The 21960-nt window shown below is 42.3% G+C and overlaps 1 protein-coding gene across 1 annotated transcript in view; it reads left to right on the top strand.

The window, feature by feature from the left end:
* The window catches only part of LOC126195657 (signal-induced proliferation-associated 1-like protein 2), a gene marked incomplete at its 5' end in the record, with an annotated part of 213322 nt that overhangs the window by 126189 nt on the left and 65173 nt on the right, over positions 1-21960 (top strand). Inside the window, 8 exons of the mRNA XM_049934281.1 lie at positions 3605-3732; positions 3924-4048; positions 8645-8883; positions 9301-9404; positions 18893-19050; positions 19147-19253; positions 19791-19925; positions 20814-21093. Coding sequence (XP_049790238.1) covers positions 3605-3732; positions 3924-4048; positions 8645-8883; positions 9301-9404; positions 18893-19050; positions 19147-19253; positions 19791-19925; positions 20814-21093 — 1276 coding nt within the window. The remainder of the gene's footprint in view (positions 1-3604; positions 3733-3923; positions 4049-8644; positions 8884-9300; positions 9405-18892; positions 19051-19146; positions 19254-19790; positions 19926-20813; positions 21094-21960) is intronic.

Genomic DNA, 21960 nt, shown 5'->3' with positions numbered 1-21960 from the left:
GGAGGCGGGGGTCGCATCAAATAAATCGCTTGTGTGGGGAAAATATTCCTGAACCGGCCATGATACAGACTGCAGACGAAAACCACTCAATCTACAGGGTGATTCAAAAAGAATACCACAACTTTAAAAATGTGTATTTAATGAAAGAAACATAATATAACCTTCTGTTATACATCATTACAAAGAGTATTTAAAAAGGTTTTTTTTCACTCAAAAACAAGTTCAGAGATGTTCAATATGGCCCCCTCAAGACACTCGAGCAATATCAACCCGATACTCCAACTCGTTCCACACTCTCTGTAGCATATCAGGCGTAACAGTTTGGATAGCTGCTGTTGTTTCTCGTTTCAAATCATCAATGGTGGCTGGGAGAGGTGGCCGAAACACCATATCCTTAACATACCCCCATAAGAAAAAATCGCAGGGGGTAAGATCAGGGCTTCTTGGAGGCCAGTGATGAAGTGCTCTGTCACGGGCTGCCTGGCGGCCGATCCATCGCCTCGGGTAGTTGACGTTCAGGTAGTTACGGACATATAAGTGCCAATGTGGTGGCGCTCCATCCTGCTGAAATATGAATTGTTGTGCTTCTTGTTCGAGCTGAGGGAACAGCCAATTCTCTAACATCTCCAGATACTGTAGTCCAGTTACAGTAGCACCTTCGAAGAAAAAGGGACCAAAAACTTTATTAGCTGAAATGGCACAGAAAACGTTCACCTTAGGCGAGTCACGTTCATACTGAGTTGCTTCCCGCGGATTCTCAGTGCCCCATATACAGACATTGTGACGGTTGACTTTCCCGTTAGTGTGGAAAGTTGCTTCATCACTAAACACAATCTTTGAAACGAAAGCTTCATCTGTTTCCATTTGAGCAAGGATAAAATCACAGAAATCGATTCTTTTAATCTTATCAGCTGCAGACAGTGCTTGAACCAATTTCAGACGATAAGGTTTCATAACTAACCTTTTTCGTAGGACTCTCCATACAGTTGATTGTGGAATTTGCAGCTCTCTGCTAGCTCTGCGAGTCGATTTTCCTGGGCTGCGAACAAATGCTTGCTGGATGCGTGCTACATTTTCATCACTCGTTCTCAGCCGTCCAGAACTTTTCCCTTTGCACAAACACCCATTCTCTGTAAACTGTTTATACCAACGTTTAATACACCACCTATCAGGAGGTTTAACACCATACTTCGTTCGAAATGCACGCTGAACAACTGTCGTCGATTCACTTCTGCCGTACTCAATAACACAAAAAGCTTTCTGTTGAGCGGTCGCCATCTTAGCATCAACTGACGCTGACGCCTAGTCAACAGCGCCTCAAGCGAACAAATGTACAACTAAATGAAATTTTGTAGCTCCCTTAATTCGCCGACAGATAGTGCTTAGCTCTGCCTTTTGTTGTTGCAGAGTTTTAAATTCCTAAAGTTGTGGTATTCTTTTTGAATCACCCTGTATGTGGCTGAGACATCGCAGTCTTGCAAGAGTCCAGCAAGCTCATCCTTTGTTAATATTTCAGATTCTGAGAGTGAACAACAAGCACTGTGTAAAGTCTCTGGACTGAAGACGACAACAACCACCTACTAAAAATCACTTTCACTGGCTTTATACAGTAATCTGTATCTTTTGATTGACAGATGAGTTCTGACCTTTTCCTTAGACCACAATGCAGTTGGTTTGCAGTGATTCATTACCACTGCAATGCCAGTCCTATCTTCTGGTAGTCACTGGCCATTGGCTAAGTGTGTGATGTGGTGAATGGCAGGGTTGTGAGATGGATCCAGCTTGAGCTATCCTCATGATGTTCAGCTGAATTCAGTTAGCTTTGTGTGTTTTAGGAACTCTTCGTTTCACTTTCACTAATCACAACTACTGAAAATGAATTACAGCATGACAGTATCTTAAAACAGTTTGTTTTTGCTATTATCACTTGGACAAATTTGCTCTTAATCTTCAAAACAGTTCTCTCTCTCTCTCTCTCTCTCTCTCTCTCTCTCTCTCTCTCTCTCTCCCCCCCCCCTCTCTCTCTTCCCCCCCTCTCTCTCTTCCCCCCCCTCTCTCTCTTCCCCCCCTCTCTCTCTTCCCCCCCTCTCTCTCTTCCCCCCTCTCTCTCTTCCCCCCTCTCTCTCTTCCCCCCCTCTCTCTCTTCCCCCCTCTCTCTCTCTTCCCCCCTCTCTCTCTCTTCCCCCCCTCTCTCTCTCTTCCCCCCTCTCTCTCTCTTCCCCCCTCTCTCTCTCTTCCCCCCCTCTCTCTCTCTTCCCCCCCTCTCTCTCTCTTCCCCCCTCTCTCTCTCTTCCCCCCCTCTCTCTCTCTTCCCCCCTCTCTCTCTCTTCCCCCCTCTCTCTCTCTTCCCCCCTCTCTCTCTCTTCCCCCCTCTCTCTCTCTTCCCCCCTCTCTCTCTCTTCCCCCCTCTCTCTCTCTTCCCCCCTCTCTCTCTCTTCCCCCCTCCCTCTCTCTTCCCCCCCTCTCTCTCTTCCCCCCCTCTCTCTCTCTTCCCCCCCTCTCTCTCTCTTCCCCCCCTCTCTCTCTCTTCCCCCCTCTCTCTCTCTTCCCCCCTCTCTCTCTCTTCCCCCCCCTCTCTCTCTTCCCCCCTCTCTCTCTCTTCCCCCCCTCTCTCTCTTCCCCCCTCTCTCTCTCTTCCCCCCTCTCTCTCTCTTCCCCCCCTCTCTCTCTCTTCCCCCTCTCTCTCCCCCCCCCCTCTCTCTCTCCCCCCCTCTCTCTCTTCCCCCCCCTCTCTCTCTTCCCCCCCTCTCTCTCTTCCCCCCTCTCTCTCTTCCACCCCTCTCTCTCTTCCACCCCTCTCTCTCTTCCACCCCTCTCTCTCTCCCCCCCTCTCTCTCTCTTTCCCCTCTCTCTCTCTTTCCCCCCTCTCTCTCTTTCCCCCCCTCTCTCTCTTTCCCCCCCTCTCTCTCTTTCCCCCCCTCTCTCTTCCCCCCCTCTCTCTCTTCCCCCCCCTCTCTCTCTTCCCCCCTCTCTCTCTCTTCCCCCCTCTCTCTCTTCCCCCCTCTCTCTCTCTTCCCCCCCTCTCTCTTCCCCCCTCTCTCTCTTCCCCCCCTCTCTCTCTCTTCCCCCCCTCTCTCTCTCTTCCCCCCCTCTCTCTCTCTTCCCCCCCTCTCTCTCTCTTCCCCCCCTCTCTCTCTCTTCCCCCCCTCTCTCTCTCTTCCCCCCCTCTCTCTCTCTTCCCCCCCTCTCTCTCTTCCCCCCTCTCTCTCTCTTCCCCCCTCTCTCTCTCTTCCCCCCTCTCTCTCTCTTCCCCCCTCTCTCTCTCTTCCCCCCTCTCTCTCTCTTCCCCCCTCTCTCTCTCTTCCCCCCTCTCTCTCTTCCCCCCCTCTCTCTCTTCCCCCCCTCTCTCTCTTCCCCCCCTCTCTCTCTTCCCCCCCTCTCTCTCTTCCCCCCTCTCTCTCTTCCCCCCCTCTCTCTCTTCCCCCCTCTCTCTCTCTTCCCCCCTCTCTCTCTCTTCCCCCCTCTCTCTCTCTTCCCCCCTCTCTCTCTCTTCCCCCCTCTCTCTCTCTTCCCCCCTCTCTCTCTCTTCCCCCCCCTCTCTCTCTCTTCCCCCCTAATAACAAAGTAATGACCATAAGTGATCTAACTTTCTTATTTTTCTCAGAGCATCAAAACTGGTTTGGTGTGGATGAGAACCTTGGTCCAATTGCTGTAAGTCTGAGGAGAGAACGATTAGAGAGGGGAGAAGCATCACCTACGTATCTTTATAGGCTGCTCATCAGGACAACTGAGGTAAGCAAAAATAATGTTAGTTATTTACAGGGAAATAATCCTTTCACCAGTTATAATCAATATTTTTTTCTGTTAAGTTTGTCTTCAGTGTATGATTCATATATAGTTTCATTAATTCATACACATAGGAGGGCACACAATTGTTAGTAATACAAATGTTTCATGTTAGTTATATTTTTCTTTCTTTGCAGCTCCTAACACTGAGAGGATCTGTTCTAGAGGATGCAATACCAAACATTAAACCTACAAATAGTAACAAGGGTATGTGTACAAAGGAAGTACTGGAATACATAGCACCTGAAATACAATTGTCATGGTAAGAACCAATTTTATACTCATTGAGTTTTCTTTTCTGACATTGTGTAAGAAAATACACATCTAGTGATTGCTACAATAATACATAGACAGCTATATTGTAATCTTGTAATTTGCTGCAATAGGCATTCATGGATCTTAACTGTATGGTAAGGATAGAGGTTTTATTGAGTCATCAGTCATCTGACTGCCAACCTCTTTATCTCAGAGTAGCACTTGCAAACCTACATCCTCAATTATTTGCTGGATGTATTCCAATCTCTGTCTTCCTCTACAGTTTTTGCCCTCTACAGCTTCCTCTAGTACCATGGAAGTCATTCCATGATGTCTTAACTGATGTCCTATCTTCCGCCTCCTTCTCCTTGTCAGTGTTTTCCACATATTCTTTTCCTCTTAGATTCCATGCAGGACCATCTCATTCCTTATCTTATCAGTCCACGTAATTTTCAACACTCATCTGTAGCATCACATCTCAAATGCTTAGATTCTCTTCTGTTCCAGTTTTCCCACTGTCCACATTTCACTGCCATAAAATGTACATTCTCAGAAATTTCTTCCTCAAATTAAGGCCTATGTTTGATACTAGTGTAGACTTCTCTTCTTCAGGAATGCCGTTTTTGCCAGTGCTCGTCTGATTTTGATGTATTCCTTGCTCTGTCCTTCACTGATTATTTTACTGCATAGGTAGCAAAATTTGTTAACTTCATCTACTTCGTAACCATCAATCCTGATGTTAAGTTTCTCGCTGTTTTCATTTCTGCTACTTCTCATTACTTTTGTCTTTCTTCAGTTTACTCTCAATCCATATTCTGTACTCATTAGACTGTTCATTCTATTCAGTGGTTCATGTAAGTCTCCTTCACTTTCAATCAGGATAGCCCATGTCATCAGCAGATTGTATCATTGATATCCTTTCACTTTAGTTTTAATTCCACCTTTTTTTTTTTTTCCTGTCATTGCTTCGTCGATGAACAGATTGAACAGTAGGGGTGAAAGACTATATCCCAGTCTTACACCCTTTTTAATCCGAGCACTTTGTTCTTGGTCATCTACTCTTATTATTCCCTCTTGGATCTTGTACATATTGTATATTACCCTGTAGCTTACCCATATTTTTCACAGAATTTCTAACATCTTGCACCATATTGTCAAAAGCTTTTTCCCAGTTGACAAATCCTGTGAATGTATCTTGATTTTTCTTTAGTCTTGCTTCCATTATCAACCATAAGGTCAGAATTGGCTTTCTGGTGCCTTTACCATTCCTAAAGCCAAACCGATCGTCATCTAACACACCGTCAATTTTCTTTTCTATTCTTCCGTTTATTATTCTTGTCAGCAGCTTGGATGCATGAGCTGTTAAGCTCATTGTGTGATAATTCTCACACTTCTCAGCTCCTGCAGCCTTGGAAATTGTGTGGATGAAATTTTTTCAGGTCAGCCAGTATGTCACTAGACTCATACATACTGCACACCAACTTGAATAGTCAGTTTGTTGCAACTTTCCCCAGTGATAGGAATTCTGATGGAATGTTATTCATCCCTTCTGCCTTTTTTTATCTTAAATACTCCAAAGCTCTCTTAAATTCTGATTCTAATACTGGATCCCCCATCTCTTCTAGATTGACTCCTGTTTCTTCTATCACATCAGACAAATATTACCCCTCATAGAGGCTTTCGGTGTACTCTTTTCACTTGTTCGCTCTATCCTCTGCATTTAACAGTGTAATTCCAATTGCACTTTCAGTGTTACCACCCTTGCTTTTAATTTCTATGAAGGTTGTTTCGACTTTCCTATATGCTGAATCAGTCCTTCCAACAATCTTTTTTTTATTTTTATTTCTTTTTATTTCTTCAAATCTTTCATGCAGCTATTTCATCATAGCTTCCCTGCACTTCCTGTTTATTTCATTCCTCAGTGGCCTGTATTTCTGTATTCCTTAATTTCCCTGAACATTTGTGTACTTCCTTCTTTCATTGATCAACAGAATGGTCTCTTCGCAGTTACCTTCTTTGTACCTGTGTTTTTCATTTCAACTTCTGTGATTGCCCTTTTTAGAGATGTCCATTTTTCTTAAACTGTACTGCCAACTGAGTGATTCCTTATTGCTGAATCTACACCCTTAGAGAACTTAAAGCCTATCTCATCATTCCTTAGCACTTCCATACTCCACTTCCTTGCATATTGACTCTTTCTGACTAATCTCTTAAACTTCAACCTACTCTTCATCACTATTACATTGTGATCTGAGTCTGTATCAGCTCCTGGGTACGCCTTACAATACAGTATCTGATCTTGGAATCTCTGTCTCACCATGATGTAATTTAATTGAAATCTTTCCACATCACCTGGCCTTTCCCAAGTATACTTCCTGCTCTTTTGATTCTTGAACAGAGTATTCTGTTACTAGCTGAAATTTATTACACAACTCAATTAGTATTTCTCCTATCTCCTTGTCCCAAGCCTGTGTTCTGTAACCTTTTCTTCTCCTCCTTCCCCTACAACTGCATACCAGTCTCCCATCGCTATTAGATTTTCATCTCTCTTTACATACTGTATTAACCATCTCTACATCCTCATCTTCACCGTGCGATGTCGGCATGTGTGCCTGAACTATCATTGTTGGTGTTGGTTTGCTTTTGACTCTAATAAGAGCAACCCTGTCACTGAACTGTTCACAGTAGCACACTCTTTGCCCTATCTTCCTATTCATAACAAATCCTACCCCTGTTATACCATTTTCTGCTGCTGTTAATAACACTCTGTACTCATCTAACCAGAAATGCTTGTCTTCTTTCCATTTTCCTTTTCAGATTTTCTAGTTTCCCTATAATGTTTAAGCTCCTGACATTCCACACCCCCATGCATCAACATAAGTTATAAACCTATAGGGTGTTTCAGAGAATGTGTGTATTTTGAATGCCTATGACTAAGAAACTTGGGACACACATTTACGAAATTCTCACATCTATATTTCTTGGTTCTGTGGTGGTGTTGGTGCATAAACATTGTCCTTAATGAAATTCTGTAGGAAGAAATTTGCAAGGTGTCAAATTCAGTGACTGTGGAGGCCAGGTGAGAAGTGCTAAGTTGCTGGCTGTTTGACAACCAATCCAACAGCTTGGCAGAGTTTGTCAAATATTCATCCACTTGGTGACTCCAGGGAGGCGGTGCTTGTTGAAAAATGTTGTCCTCGTTCAGCCTTGGAAACAGCCAATTTTGTAACAAAACAAGATAATGCCAGCAGTTAACTGTATTTCCATCAAAGAAGAATTGGGCATTGCACAAAAAAAAAGACTTTGGGTGAATCTCATATATGTGCATATGGGTTCTATAGGTCCCAGATTCGAACATTGTGTTTGTTTACTTTCCCCTAAGGTGGAAAGTCGCTTCATCACTGAACATTATATGTTGCATGAATGTGTTATTGTCAATAGCATTCTGAAACTCGACAGAAAATGCTACATTTTTGCATTTGGTATCATGATATAGAGCCTGTAACAACCCTAACTTGTACGGCTTGATAGCCAATCGATGTCTCAAAACATGCCACATTGTTGTAGGCAGTTGTATTTCCTGCCTCACACAAGAAGTTGATTTTTTTGTAAGACTATGTTGGAAAGAAATTTGAATATATATGACGTTTTTGTCAGACATGAGGGCAGCCAGGATTCTTTCCTTCACATAAGCATTTCGTGTCCACATTGTTGTTACCACCAAGTGCATATGTGCCATCCATTTGGAGGATCAATTTGGTACCTCAGCCTGAAATGTGTTTGCACTGTAGTCATAGAATTACACTTCACAAACAACAGAGTATTTTTGCTGTGGTGTTCCAGTTTTGCAATGTGATGGTAACCAAACAACCATAAGACAACAGACATTGAGTGTAAATAAACTAGATGATGTATTCATCCCTCCAATTACCAAGGTGTGGCACAGTGATGGATAGTTTTGACAACATAATACTTTGTAATAAATATTCATCTTGAAATGCCCTGTACTTATGGCATGAAACATATCAAAATTGAATTACTGTAACGTTGACTGCTGCAGGTGAATTAAAGGAAACACTTAGGCTTGCCAGTAGATATTGGTAACCATTGTTTTTATTTAAAATGCTATCCACAGAAAGACAAGTTGGTAGTTGTACAACCATATTGGTGCAAAAAACTTTAGTTAATATGCAAGTTTCTGTTAATTTGTTGTTGATCAGAAAGAACTGTGACATTTGATGGGGAGAAAGCAAGTGTTTTGTAGTCAGAGATATGGGTGTGTAAACGGCTTGTTGTGTGGATTCTTATTAAGTTAAACATTACATTCTCGTTTGTAGTGCAGAAATAGTTTATAGTCTTTTAATTTTTCTTTGCTGTTCAATCATTTGTGTTTAAAGTTAAAATTTTATCTCTCTTTTTCCCTTTGCTTTACAGTTGAGAAATAGATTGTGACATTCAAAACTATGCTTGTGGTTTCTTAAACAGCGCAAATGTAATTCAGTGTGAATTTAACGAATGAACATAGTTCATTTTAATGTACAAAAATATTGGAAAATTACTTTATTGAAACAAGTTGAATTTTATTATTTTGCTACGGTTACAGCCTGCGTCTTGGGATTGCATCACCTCAGACAGAAGCGCAGCTATTGAAACTCGATGAACAGGCATTAATAAGACACTACAAAGTTGGTGTGCTTTATTGCCGAGCAGGGCAGTCTTCTGAAGAAGACATGTACAATAATGAGGATGCAGGTCCTGCGCTGGTAGAGTTCCTCGACACTGTAGGTCAGCGAGTAAGACTGCGTGGTTTCGACAAATATCGAGCTGGACTTGACAACAAGAGTAAGTACTCTGCGAAATGATGTGTTGTCATCAACTTTTGATGAAAGGTTCTTGCTACTCATTTTGTTTAAGGAAAAAACTCTCTAGACCTAAAACGCAATTTGTTGTAGTGACTTAAATGTGCTTGGTGTATTGATGTACTGTAATTTCACATCATTAATAAATGCCATGTATATTATGTAAACTTTTTAGAGTAACTGACAATGAACTATCAAACTGCAATACAAGCTGTCCTCCATGTATAAGTGGTGACAATTATGAGTTTCCATTTTAAAATTTACTATGGTATCTCCTGATGTGTTGCTAGCAATATGACATGTTACTAAACTATAAATCGGATAATTCCTTCAGGACTATAATATTTAAGAGGAAACAATGTTCCATGTCATATTTTACATAAATGGTTATTTTTTCTAGCGGACTCGACCGGTCTCTATTCCATATATGCTCAGTATCAAGACTGTGAAATAATGTTCCACGTATCCACATTACTGCCCTTCACACCAAACAATAGGCAGCAGGTAAGATAAATGATTATTCAGATAGTTAAAAGTTTTAATTGATCTTGATAATGTTTTTTGTTTTATCAGTTTTTGATGAACTATGCCATTTGTTTCATAGTTGTTGTAAAAGTAGAGCCGGCCGCGGTGGTCTAGCGGTTCTAGGCGCTCAGTCTGGAACCGCGCGACTGCTACGGTCGCAGGTTTGAATCCTGCCTTGGGCATGGATGTGTGTGATGTCCTTCGGTTAGTTAGGTTTAAATAGTTCTAAGTTCTAGGGGACTGATGACCACAGATGTTTAGTCCCATAGTGCTCGGAGCCATTTGAACTTTTTTTTGTAAAAGTAGACATTCATTCAGTTTTTGCTGAAGAGTGATTAATTCCATTGATAACAATAAAATAACACACACACACACCACTGTACAAGATCTTCAAATGTTTTTGAGTTTGTCACTACACAGGCACCAATGGATCAGTACTTGTTGGGGGATGAGGCAGTGGTAAAACTATGCCCTGTTTAACATGTAGCAGCATAAATCATCCATTCTGCCATGGTGGCTAACTGCTTACCATTAGTGGCACAAATATTGACATGTTTGTAGTTCACACTTAAGTTTCTTCAAATATACTTGAAGATTTTTTTGTAAAGTCCCTTATTGTCTGTTTGTAAATTGTTTCAGAAAATGTTGTCCCATAAATACTAAAATATACTGTTGTGAAACAATTATTTAAGAAGAGAGATGAAACAAATTTTTCAGACTAGTGCACAAGCTTTCTGCAAGGTAGCTTCTCACAGGTCAGAGAGAAATTGATGGATATGAGGAACACAGAGAACCTAAAAAGTCCACACCATTTTAAATAGACATTATTTGGTTCCCAGACAGACATGACAGTGAATTGTACTGTAGTTCTTTAGTGTTAATGTTCTGGAAACTCGTGTGATCTACTCAAATGACTTGAAATGCTTGGATCATGACACTCTCCTAACAAAAGCAGACCATTGTTTACATAGTAGAACAGATGTGTCGACTAATTTGCATCTGAGTAATAGAAGTTGGAGAAAATCACGTTTGATGCAAATACTATACCAGTTTTGCTGGAGAGGGACATATTAAGCATTGAATTACTGCAAGTCCATGCTAAGTCATCTGTTGTATATGTCCATAAATGACATCAACCTCATTTAAATTGCCATGAATGAAATTATCCTCTCTTTTGGTAATTTCTTTTTTGGGACTGGTAGGAAGTGGCTGACATGTCGCCTGCTGTGTTTATAGATTATGTAAACTGTCAGTCTGATGGATAAGAAGTTAATTTTAAAAATAAAAAGAATACTCACACAGTTATTTAATTGGATGGGAAAAAAATCTACTCACCATGTGGTGGCAGAACACACACATAAGACTGTTGTAATTGGCAAGTTTGTGCAACCAGTGGCTGCTCCTTCAGGCAGAAGGGTTGAAGGGGAAGGAAAAGGACTGGAGAAGTCAAGGAAAAGGGGCAGATTTTGAGAAAGTCACCCAGAACTGCAGGTGAGGGGAGACTTACCATACGGGATGAGAAGGAAAGAACTTCACACAATTTAATATTAAAATTCTGGAAGCAAAAGATATAGTAAGTAGAGTTGCATTCATGATCCATTAATATAGTGTGCTTTATAAAGAACAAGAGAATACACCATTAAAACGTAGAATTCAACAAATACACAAAGTATTTTACACAGCTGAGCAACCTTTGCCTTATGTCTAGTTCCATTATTTGATAAAGATATTAACAAAGCTGCTTGCAGGCATACTTTTATTCATTGCTGTCTTCCGGTTCAACTTTAAGGTAACTAGTGCACTAATTTCCAGTTCTAATAAGAAAGTGATCTGAATTTTAATAGTTGTCCATCCAAGTTATTCAGAAAGAACCAGCAGAAATCTCTCCTGAAAATTAGAAATATTCAGACTGACAAACAGCAATTTTTTTCCATTGTGTACTTTATTGCCAGGAAACATGATAGTTCATTTAGATTCAGATTAAAATTCAGAATGAATTCTTCGTGTTCGCACCTGTTTTTTTCTGTGAGGGTCCCCTGTAGGGTTTGACCTCTATTCTCCAAAATTTTTCCGAAGAGTGAGCCAATTGGGGAAGGGCGCCTTACATGGTGCATCGTGTCTATCGTGCACTGAGACCTTTAGTGTCCTTCGTCGTTGTGGATCTGCAGTTCCGCTCATTCTCCAGCTGTTGGGTGAGGTCACCCTCCTGGATGTATTATTCTCCATCCACTGTGCAGTTTTTTCTTTCTTTTTTCTGCGCAGACGATGATAATGGACCTGTTTGCATGTTTGCTCCTGTCTTCCAGCTTGGTAGCCAGTCCATTCTGGTGGGGTTGCCATGTAACCTCTTGGGGTTGTAGCCCCCTGACTACACTGGTATCACTCTGCTGATGCCTGCACTGTTAACTCTCCATGTATGCCGAGGAGTAGATGCCCATCTCCCTGGGGCATCGGGACTCCTGGCAATGGTCATCGAGCCGTGTGGCCTTTGCTGAGGCTGGGTTGCCCCTGTGGGGAGGGTCACTGGTCGGAGTGGGTGGCATCGGGGCAGATGACACGCCATGAAGCATACATCATCACCATTTGCTGGTGGTCAAACAATAGCAGTCTCTAAGCGTTCAAGATCTCACTTTAATACAAGGAAATATGACCGCAAATCGTTCCTCTCCCTGGCCACACCATGGTAGCGAACCTTATTCGCTCCAGTGCCTTGTATGTACGAGAGCTGATGGGGAATCTTTTGTGTCGATGAAGCCTCAGTTTTGTGTGGAGCATTTAGAGGATAAGTTTGGAGAGGTGAAGGGATTGTCCAAAATGAAATCTGGGTCAGTTCTGATAAAAACAGCATTGTCTGCCCTGTCATAGGCACTACTGGCCTGTGAGAAACTGAGGGATATTTCTGTTTCCATCGCAGCCCGTAAGAGCTTAAATTTGGTCTAGAGTATCGTATTCCACAGGGACCTCCTTTTGCTGTCTGATGAAGAGTTGCGCACCAACTTAGAGCGATAAGGTGTTCATTTCATCTGGCGCGTCCATAGTGGTCCAAAGCTGCCTTCATCTTGGCCTTTGATGGTGACACGTTACCAGAGGTGGTCAAGGTGATGGTATACTGCCATGATGTAACGCTTTATATCCCTCTTTTGATGCGGCACTTTAAATGCCGGAGGTTCGGGCATGTCTTCCCGCCGTACTTCCAGTGTCACGTGACCCGACTGTGGATGACCTTCACATTCTAATACTCCGTGAGCCTCGCCTCCCATCTGTGTCAACTGCGGAGAGCACTCTTCCCCTTGCTGGACTGCAGGACTCTCCAGAAAGAAAGGAAAATCGTGAAATACAAGATCCTGGACCGACTGACCTACACTGAGGCTAAAGAGGAAGGCTCCATACTGTGCGTATGACATCATCTTATGCCCCACATCGATTTGAGCCCCATCAGTTCCGCCATTTATAGTTGGCTCTCAAAGCTGTATGACTACACCTGTGCCCTTAATGGTGGGGGGCACTTCTATCCCTGTTGCTCCCGAATTGCTTACTTCGGGAGCAGTGCCCCCCAACCATCAGCCCCACTTCTCAGCCGGAGAAGTGTCAGTCTTCAGGAAAGGGCCCCTTGGGTCACTCCTGTCCCATGTGCCTACCAGTGGGAAAGAGGAAACCTGTCGGGGCCTGAAGTGCCCACAGGCAGCTACCTGGTTGTAGGGCTTCATGACACTCCTCAGTCTGAGAATAAATCAGTGAAGCCCTCCCATCTGATGAAACCTAAGGAGCAGTGAGAGAAACCTAAAAAGAAAATGGCACCCAAGAACCAAGACATTGCAGTGGCACCTACACCACCGCTCCCTAAAAGCTCTGCGCCTCCGCCTCTGCCTGAGGATGAGGTGGAGTTTCTGGTGGCCCCTGAGATCTCACTGGACCCTCTGACACAGTGGATGTTGATCACACACGTACTCAGTCTGGTGGCAGCAGGTGACCTTGAGGTGTAAACTGCCTCCTTGATAGTTTCATGCCTTCCCAGCCTCATGGTAACGTCATCCTCCAGTGGAATTTCTGCAGTTTCTTCCACCACCTGACTGAGCTATGACAGCTGTTAAGCTTTACACCTTCTTTCTGCATTGCCCTCCAGGAAACATGGTTCCCAGCAATACGGACCCCTGCTCTTCGCACTATAGAGGATATTACAAAAATCGTGGCTAGTATCATAGTGTGTTGGGTGGAGTATGCGTCTGTTCTGAACTCGGTATGTAGTGTACCAATGCCCCTTCAAACTCCTCTCAAAGCTGTGGCTGTCAGGAAAAGGACAATGCAGGAAATAACCGCCTGCAACATATATTTTCCTCCAGATGGTGGAGTACCCTTGAACATATTGGGTGCACTGATTCCCTAAACCTTATCTACTTCTGAGAGATTTTAATGCCCATAACCCCTTGTAGGGTGCACCTTGCTTACTGGCCGAGATGTCGAAAATTTGCTGTCTCAACTCGACACACACACACACACACACACACACACACACACACACACACACACACACCGCAGTATGGCTCAGGGTACTTGCTCTGCCATTGATTTATTACTTTGTATCTCAGGAATTCTTCCATCTGTCTACTGGAGGGCCCACAATTACTTGTGTGGTAGTGACCACTTCCCCAGCTTCCTGTCACTCACCCAGCATCATTCCCCAGTCGGTCGCCTACTAGATTTCTTTAAATAAGGCAGACTGGGAAGCTTTCACCTCTACCATCACCATTGAGTCTCCCCCCACATGGTAACACTGATGTGGTGGTTGAATGAGTGATTAGAATGATCATTTCTACAGCGGAAAATGCAATCCCTTGTTCAGTAGGGTGCCCCGGCGGAAGAAAGTGCCTTGGTGGTGGCCAGAAATCGCTGTGGCCATTGAAGAGCGTAGACAAGCTCTACAGCAGCATAAGCCATGGGGCACCTAATAGCCTTTAAACAGCTCTGTGCCTGTGTTTGCCACCTCATAAAAAGATGGAAACAGGAGTGTCGGGCAAGGTATGTCTCAACCATTGGGTACCATATGTCACCTTCACAAGTCTGGACAAAGATCAGACATGTCTTTGGGTACCAGACCCCAACAGGTGTCCCTGGCATTAATATCACTGAAGTGTTATCTACTAATGCAAACACAACTGCCAAGCACTTTTCTGAGCACTCTGCTCGTCTCTCTGCATCTGAGAATTAGCCCCTCCCCCCTCCCCCTACCTTTTGTACCCTAAAACAGTGGATGGAAGGAAAACTTCTCTCGTTCACTGCACGCCGCAGTGAACCCTATAATGCTCTGTGGGAACTCCTCAGTGCCCTTGCACATTGCCCCAAAACAGCTCCTGGGTCAGATCGAATCCACAGTCAGATGATGAAGCATCTCTCGTTGGCCTACCAGTGACATGTCCTTGCCATCTTCAACCACATCTGGTGCGATGGCATATTTCCGTCATAATGGTGGGAGAGCACCATTGTTCCAGTGCTTAAACCTAGTAAAATCCCACTTGATGTGGATATCAGTTGGCCCATCAGCCTCACCAACATTCTTTTTAAGCTGCTAGAACATATGGTGAGTCAGTGCTTGTGTTTGCTCCTGGAGTCACGTGGCCTACTGCCTCCATGCCAGAGTGGTTTCTGCCAAGGTCACTCTACTGCTGATAATCTAATGTCCCTCAAGTCTGCTATCCAAACAGCCTTTTCCAGATGACAACAGCTGACTGCAGTCTCTTTTAAGAAAAGCTTGCAACACAAGCTGGCGACATGTCCTCATGAGTGGGTTGTCTGGGCCCCGCTCCCAATTTTTATCCAAGACTTCCTTTCGCTCCATACTTTCCCTGTCCAAGTTGGTGCCTCCCATAGTTCTCCCCATATTCAGGAGAATGGGGTTCCGCAGAGCTCCGTATTGAGTGTGTCTCTATTTTTAGTGCAGCAGCTATGGGGCCGTCTGCCTCACTTTCTCTGTATGCAGACAACTTTCGCATTTCCTACTGCTCCTCCAGTACTGGTGCTGCTGAGTGGTGCCTCCAGGGTGCCATCCACAAGGCACAGTCATGCACTTCTGTCAGCACCACACCATTCGCCAGGAACCAGAACTTTATCTTGATGATGATCTACTCATTGTAGTGGACACATGTCAATTCTTAGGACAGGTTTTTGATGCCTGATTGACTTGGCTCCCTCATCTTTCTCAGCTTAAGCAGAAGTGCTGACAGTACCTTAATGCCATCTGCTGTCTGAATGACGCCACCCGGGGTGCAGATCGCGCTACACTGCTGCAGCTCTACAGAGTCCTTATTCAACCTCATCTTGACTATGGAAGCATGATTTATAGTTCAGTGGCACCCTCAGCATTGCGATTACTAGACCCAGTGCACCACTGTGTAGTTCGACTAATGACAGGAGCTTTTTGGATGAGTCCAGCAATCAGCCTGGACTCCCTCCATTGCAGATGATGCACGCACAACTGCTCAAGAGTTACCTCACATACATTCATAGCTCTCCTGAGCATCCAAATTACCATCTCCTTTTCCCAAGCACAGTAGTTCATCTACCAAGTCGGCAGCCCAGGTCAGGGCTTACGAATGTGGTTTGTGCCCGATCCCTTCTGTGTGAATAGGGTCCATTCGCATACGCTACCATGGTGTATACCTAGGCAGCAGCTGCACCTGGACCTTTCGCATGACCATAAGGACTCAGTTCCTCCTGAGGCTCTCCACTGTCACTTCCTCTCGATTCTTGATGCGTCCTGGGGCTTCGAAGTAGTTTACACAGATACCTCCATGGCTGATGGTCATGTTGGCTTTGTCTATGCTCACAGAGTACATACTGAACAGCGCTCCTTCCTGGATGGCTGCAGTGTTTCACTGCAGAGCTTGTGGCCATATCCTGTGCTCTTGGGCATATCTGTTTGTGCTCTGGTGAGTCGTTTATCTGTAGTGACTCCTTGACCAGCTTACAAGTTATTGACCAGTGTTACCCTCGCCATCCTTTGATAGTGACCATCCAGGAGACCATCTATACCCTGGAACAGTCCAGTCATTCAGTATTGTTTGTCTGGACCCAGCACATGTTGGAATCCCTGGCATTGAACTTGCTAAAAGGCTGGCCAAACAGACTACACGGAAACTACTTCTGGAGATCGGCACCTGTGGAAATGACCTGCATTCATTATTACGCCGCAAGCTTTTTAGCTTTGGGAGATGAAATGGCATAACCTCAGTATGAATGCCTCACTGGCTGACGTTTTATATGTGGTGATGTTGGGTGGTTCATCACTCTATCAAATTTTAGCACATGTCCTTTGTCAGTCTGTGGTTTTAGGCTGGAGGTTTTAATGTGTTGCAGAATGGTTGCCTTACCCTTTTTATTCTGGTGATCAGCCAGCCACAGTCATCTGCTCTCTTGTTTTAATACCTTCTACCGGTTTCTTTCATCTGTCTGTGGTTTTCTTGTCCTATTTGGTCCATTGTAGTGTTTGTTGCCCTTCTGTCGTTTTTGTGATTTTTCCTTTCCAACAGTTTTGTGCTGCAAGTCTTGTTTGTTTTATTCTTTTCCTGGTGGAATTCTTTTAATAGGAGCAAGGGACTGATGACCAAGCAGTTTGGTCTCTTTCCCCTCCTCTTTCTTTTAAACAAACAAACAAACCAACAAACCAACCAAATAGGAATATATGTTGTGAACTTTTAAGTTTAAAATCAAAGGAATATTGACAATGTAGGAAAAGACAGATTGCTGCTTACCTTAACGAAGACACATCAGGTTGCAGACAGGCACAATTAAGACACATAAAGCTTTCAGCCACTGCCTTCATCAGTAAAACACACACACACGAGCGCGCGCAAACACATCTCATGCCCACATGACCACCAGCTCCCATATCTTGGACCCAATCGTATTTACCTATATGCTTATGCAGCTTTATTACTACTATGACATTGAAATAGGTAATTATGGCTCTGTGGAAGGCAGTATTGCTTTAACAATGAAACCAACAGATCAGACACAGCAGGAATCTATTCAGCTGCAAAAATGAAAATGTTTTATGCAGCTCAGTACTGATCATTGCTTGGATCTGTTAGAATGTTGGACGTAGCATCTTGCAGTTAATAGCATTGATATGTCAGTTTTATTCTGTATTATGATAAGACTGCAGTCATTGGGTAAGATTTCCTTCACAGGAACAAGCTCCTGGTCATTAAGCCTCTCCCAGCAGCTTAGATGACCATTTCGGCTAGGTTTTGCGTCGGACACTGTCTTTTTAGCCATAACATTTGTTAAGTGGTGCTTCCCCACCACTTTGCACTCACTCCACTCAACCTTTGTCTGCCATTTCCTGACAGAATGCCCTTTTTTTAACCCTTTACATTCTCATTTGTGTTTGCCATCTGAGTTACTTTCCGTTTTAATTAAAGACACGTGAGCTGTCGACTGCATTTTACTTTTTATCTATCGTAGCAATATGGTGAAGGCCATTTAATTTTTAGTTCATGAGTTCCATTCCTCTGTGGCATATTTTTATAGACCTTTCTCCATGTCCCAGCTTTAGCTGTCTTCTCTTACGTAATTTGGGATTAACGTACAGTCATTTTTTTAACTCCTTTCTTTGTCTTCATGTTCTACAGTTCTAACATGGGCATTTATGACACTAGATGTGTTTGCACCCTAAAACGAGAGAGAGGGGGGGGGGGGGAGAGAATTGGGTAAGATGGAGCAGACACTGGACCTACATTTGAGAGGAGGGAAGGTTCAAATTGTGGAAAACCTGATGGTACAATATAAAAAAAATCTGAATTTGTTAAACCTCTTTCCAGCTTGCTTAATGGATATGGCTTCCATCTGTTTGCATGTTGCAGTTTGAAAATCACTGAGGCTTTGGTGACAAAGTTGGACCTCTGACTGGTGTGCATTTAGGGATCTTTGGGTGGTGATTGTTAAGTTTTATTCCAAAGTTTCAGCACACATGGCAGGCCTGTTCAAATGTTCTTCTCATCCTTCATGATTTTACATTTGTCATCAGTAATGGAAAGTGGCAATACTTTAGAAAATGTGCAACTCATAGCATATAGCAGTACTACTTGGAGAATGGTGCATTTGTTAGAATATTCCATGTAGGCTTTCACGGCCGGCGTCTTCATCAATAAACACTTCCGGGCTAAGTTGCCGTGGTCGATCTGTAAAACTTCTTCTACCTAACGTTTCGTTCTCAACTACGGAGAACATCTTCGGAGGTGAGTCAACGACAGTCGTTGACTCACCTCCGAAGATGTTCTCCGTAGTTGAGAACGAAACGTTAGGTAGAAGAAGTTTTACAGATCGACCACGGCAACTTAGCCCGGAAGTGTTTATTGATGATTTGTTAGAATAGTTTGGCATAATGTACCCTTTGGTGCCGCCTTTTTTTTAGGACATTGAAAATACTATGATATATGTAATCCTGACTCATGTTTTCTCCCTTGAAACAGCTGTTAAGGAAGAGGCATATTGGGAATGACATTGTAACTATAGTCTTCCAAGAGCCTGGTGCTCAGCCATTCACACCAAAGAATATTCGTTCTCAGTTCCAACATGTCTTTATTGTTGTGAAAGTTGTGAATCCTTGTACAGAGAACACACAGTACCGGTAAGTGTCTTATGCAGTAGACAGATAGAATCCTATAATAAACTTATCGTGACTCATAAATTTCCATATATATTTAATTTATGCTTCCTTTTGCAGTGTTGCTGTGAGCCGATCCAAAGAAGTACCTCCATTTGGACCACCAATCCAAGATGGAGCTACATTTCCTAAGTCCAAAGCTTTTGGAGATTTTTTATTAGCCAAAGGTACATACCATTATTGAGTAAAATTTTGCTACCCTATGAACACATTGTGGTATCTGAGTAAAGATATTCCGCTCTGGAGCATACAAGTTAAGAAAGTTTAGTAAGAAAAAGTTTTTATTTAACATACTACTGTATGAATTTCAAGAACAGTTTGACAGAAAAACATTAAGATTAATAAATTTGCATTTCATATTGACTCAAAGTAGCATGTTGAAAAATCCTTCTTTGTGATAAAGACGATGGTGAGGAATTAAGTATTTGTAAGATGGCCAGATCCAATCTCTTTGGCATTGGGAAACGGTTTCTAATAGGAGAAGATCTGAATGGCCAAATAAATGAAGTAGAAATTTCTTAGTGTGTTTGGGTTTCCCTTACTTTTTTACTATCTTTCCCTCCCCTTGGATGAAATATCACAGCCCTACTTTAGTTACTTGTTTCAGCCATTCTGGAATATATCCTCAGTTGCAGTTAAAAATATTGTAATATTTTTATATTTAGCAGTGTGTAGTAAATGAATATGTTCACTTTTCATTACAGTAATCAACGCAGAAAACGCAGCCCATCGTTCAGAGAAATTTGCAACCATGGCAACTCGCACACGACAAGAGTACTTGAAGGATTTGGCATCAAATTACACTACTACTACTGTTGTGGAATCTGGTCAAAAATTCTGTTAGTAATTCCATTCAATTTATTTTTTACTCATTGCTTACTAAAAGAATAACTTATAAGCTTGCTTAAACATCATATATTTGTATCTTCTACAAGCAAACAATTCACAATTCAGGTGAAAGTTAGTTTGTGCTGAAGTATATGTACTACAATTATATCCATCCTTGGTTTATGAATTCAATCTTTCTGAATTAGAAGACATTCTGGGCATTAACTTTGCAATGACTGTTATATACTTGTATAGAAGAATTATATTAAATCATCATATGGTTCTGTTTAAGATAGAGAAAAAGTACTTGATATTAATGTATAATAAATAACTTACTGTGTCATTTTTTAATATATCAGTTTTTTTATCAAATGTATTGTATACCCTGGAGGGAAATAAAACTGTTTAAATTGAAACATCTATGTTAAGGGTCATTGGTACGTGAAGAGCCTGTGAATGTTTAGTAGTGAAATGACTTCAGCATGTGATGCAACTAATTAAACAGCTCTGAGCTACTGCTGGTATAAAATTGTGTGTATTACACTGGAAAATAAGCTTGCTACTCAAAATTCATGCTTTAAGAAAATGAAATTTTTGTAACAGAATCAAGAAAGAGTTTAATTGTTTCATCAAATACTTTCTTTTCAATCACTTGGAATTATTAGTTATGACTATATGAGAAATAATTTTGTTTAACTACTGTCATGACAAATTCATCTCAAAATGATTAATCATGTATTGTAATATTACAGTTGTAACCAGTGTTGATCACTGTTGGCTTCACTTTTAAAATTTAATAGTGTCTTTGCTGCATGTGGACACTGCTCTTTACATCTAAGAATATTGGCTTTAGCGAAGAAGAAAATCAATGTATTATCGATGAAATGTGTGTTTTTCAGCAATGCTGTCATTTGGCAGTAAGAAGAAAGAACGAGCCAGTGGCAATAATGCTGGTGGTTGCCCCATGGCATCTCTCTCAGCTTGGCAGCGAGGAGCTGTTGCTTGGCCAGTGCTGTTGGAGGATGGCGGTGGACAGCAAGTTTCTGCAGGTGTTACCGTCATTCCGTGTTCACTTGGTGTTTCGGCTGATACATTACTGCTGGTCGACGAGCAGTCCCGGGATGTCGTCTTTGTCACCCCATGCAAAGCAATACTTGGCTGGCAGCTAAGTTCTAATAAGTATGCATTAAACAATTATAAAAGCACTTCTATTATATACACTAAAATTTATGAAAACTGTAACTTCCAGAAAGAGTGATGTTTATGAATCCAAGCTAATGTATGCAGAACATTGTACCTGCAATAAGTTTTTAAAAGTACAGAGAGAGTAATTTAGCATCTTCTTTCTTCTCCTTCTTAGTTTGCTCTTCTTCTGTGGCCCAAGATTCTATTGTGGATCATCACCTCTTCAACAATTTTCTGCCAGGAGTGCTTTCCAATTTCTGTGTCTCATTTTCTATATGGACACCATCTATCAATGTGATTTTTAATTAGCCATGTCCAGTTTACTGGGCAAGATTTCCAGTTAGTATCTTCTTTGGTACCTCTATATCACACATCAGTGCTACATACCTAGCCCATCTCACCTCAGTCTTGCTGAATACTGTTTTTCTGATAGGTGGCTTTTTTAACTGGTATAAAGTTCATTGTTATACTGTCTCCTACACCTCACTCCTTCACAATGCCACCTTATTATTTCTCTCGAAGGCATTCAGCATGTTGGTACCCATTATTATTTGTGGCAGGTTTCTAAGGACTGTGTGAGCACTGGTCTTGTAAATGTTTCTTAGACAATTAAATTAGTAATGCGAGGTTAGTGCCTTGAAGAAAGTAGTTTTGTTAGAGCTGTGAAGAAAGTAGTTTAGTTAAAATAAGCTTTATTGGCTACCACTAGCTCTTTTTTAATTTTGCCCAAGGTATCATTGTAGGTCACGGTCACCTCCAGGTATTTCAGGTACTCAGCATTCTTCAATTCATAATCAGATAGTCACTGACTTTGGCTGTGTCTTATGGATGCTCTTTTACTTTTAGACTAATTGATTGTCA

The sequence above is a fragment of the Schistocerca nitens genome, chromosome 7, assembly GCF_023898315.1.
Source record: "Schistocerca nitens isolate TAMUIC-IGC-003100 chromosome 7, iqSchNite1.1, whole genome shotgun sequence".
Lineage (NCBI taxonomy): Eukaryota > Metazoa > Arthropoda > Insecta > Orthoptera > Acrididae > Schistocerca > Schistocerca nitens.
The sequence above is the reverse complement of the archived record's forward strand: the minus strand, read 5'-3'. Positions and strand labels throughout refer to the sequence as shown.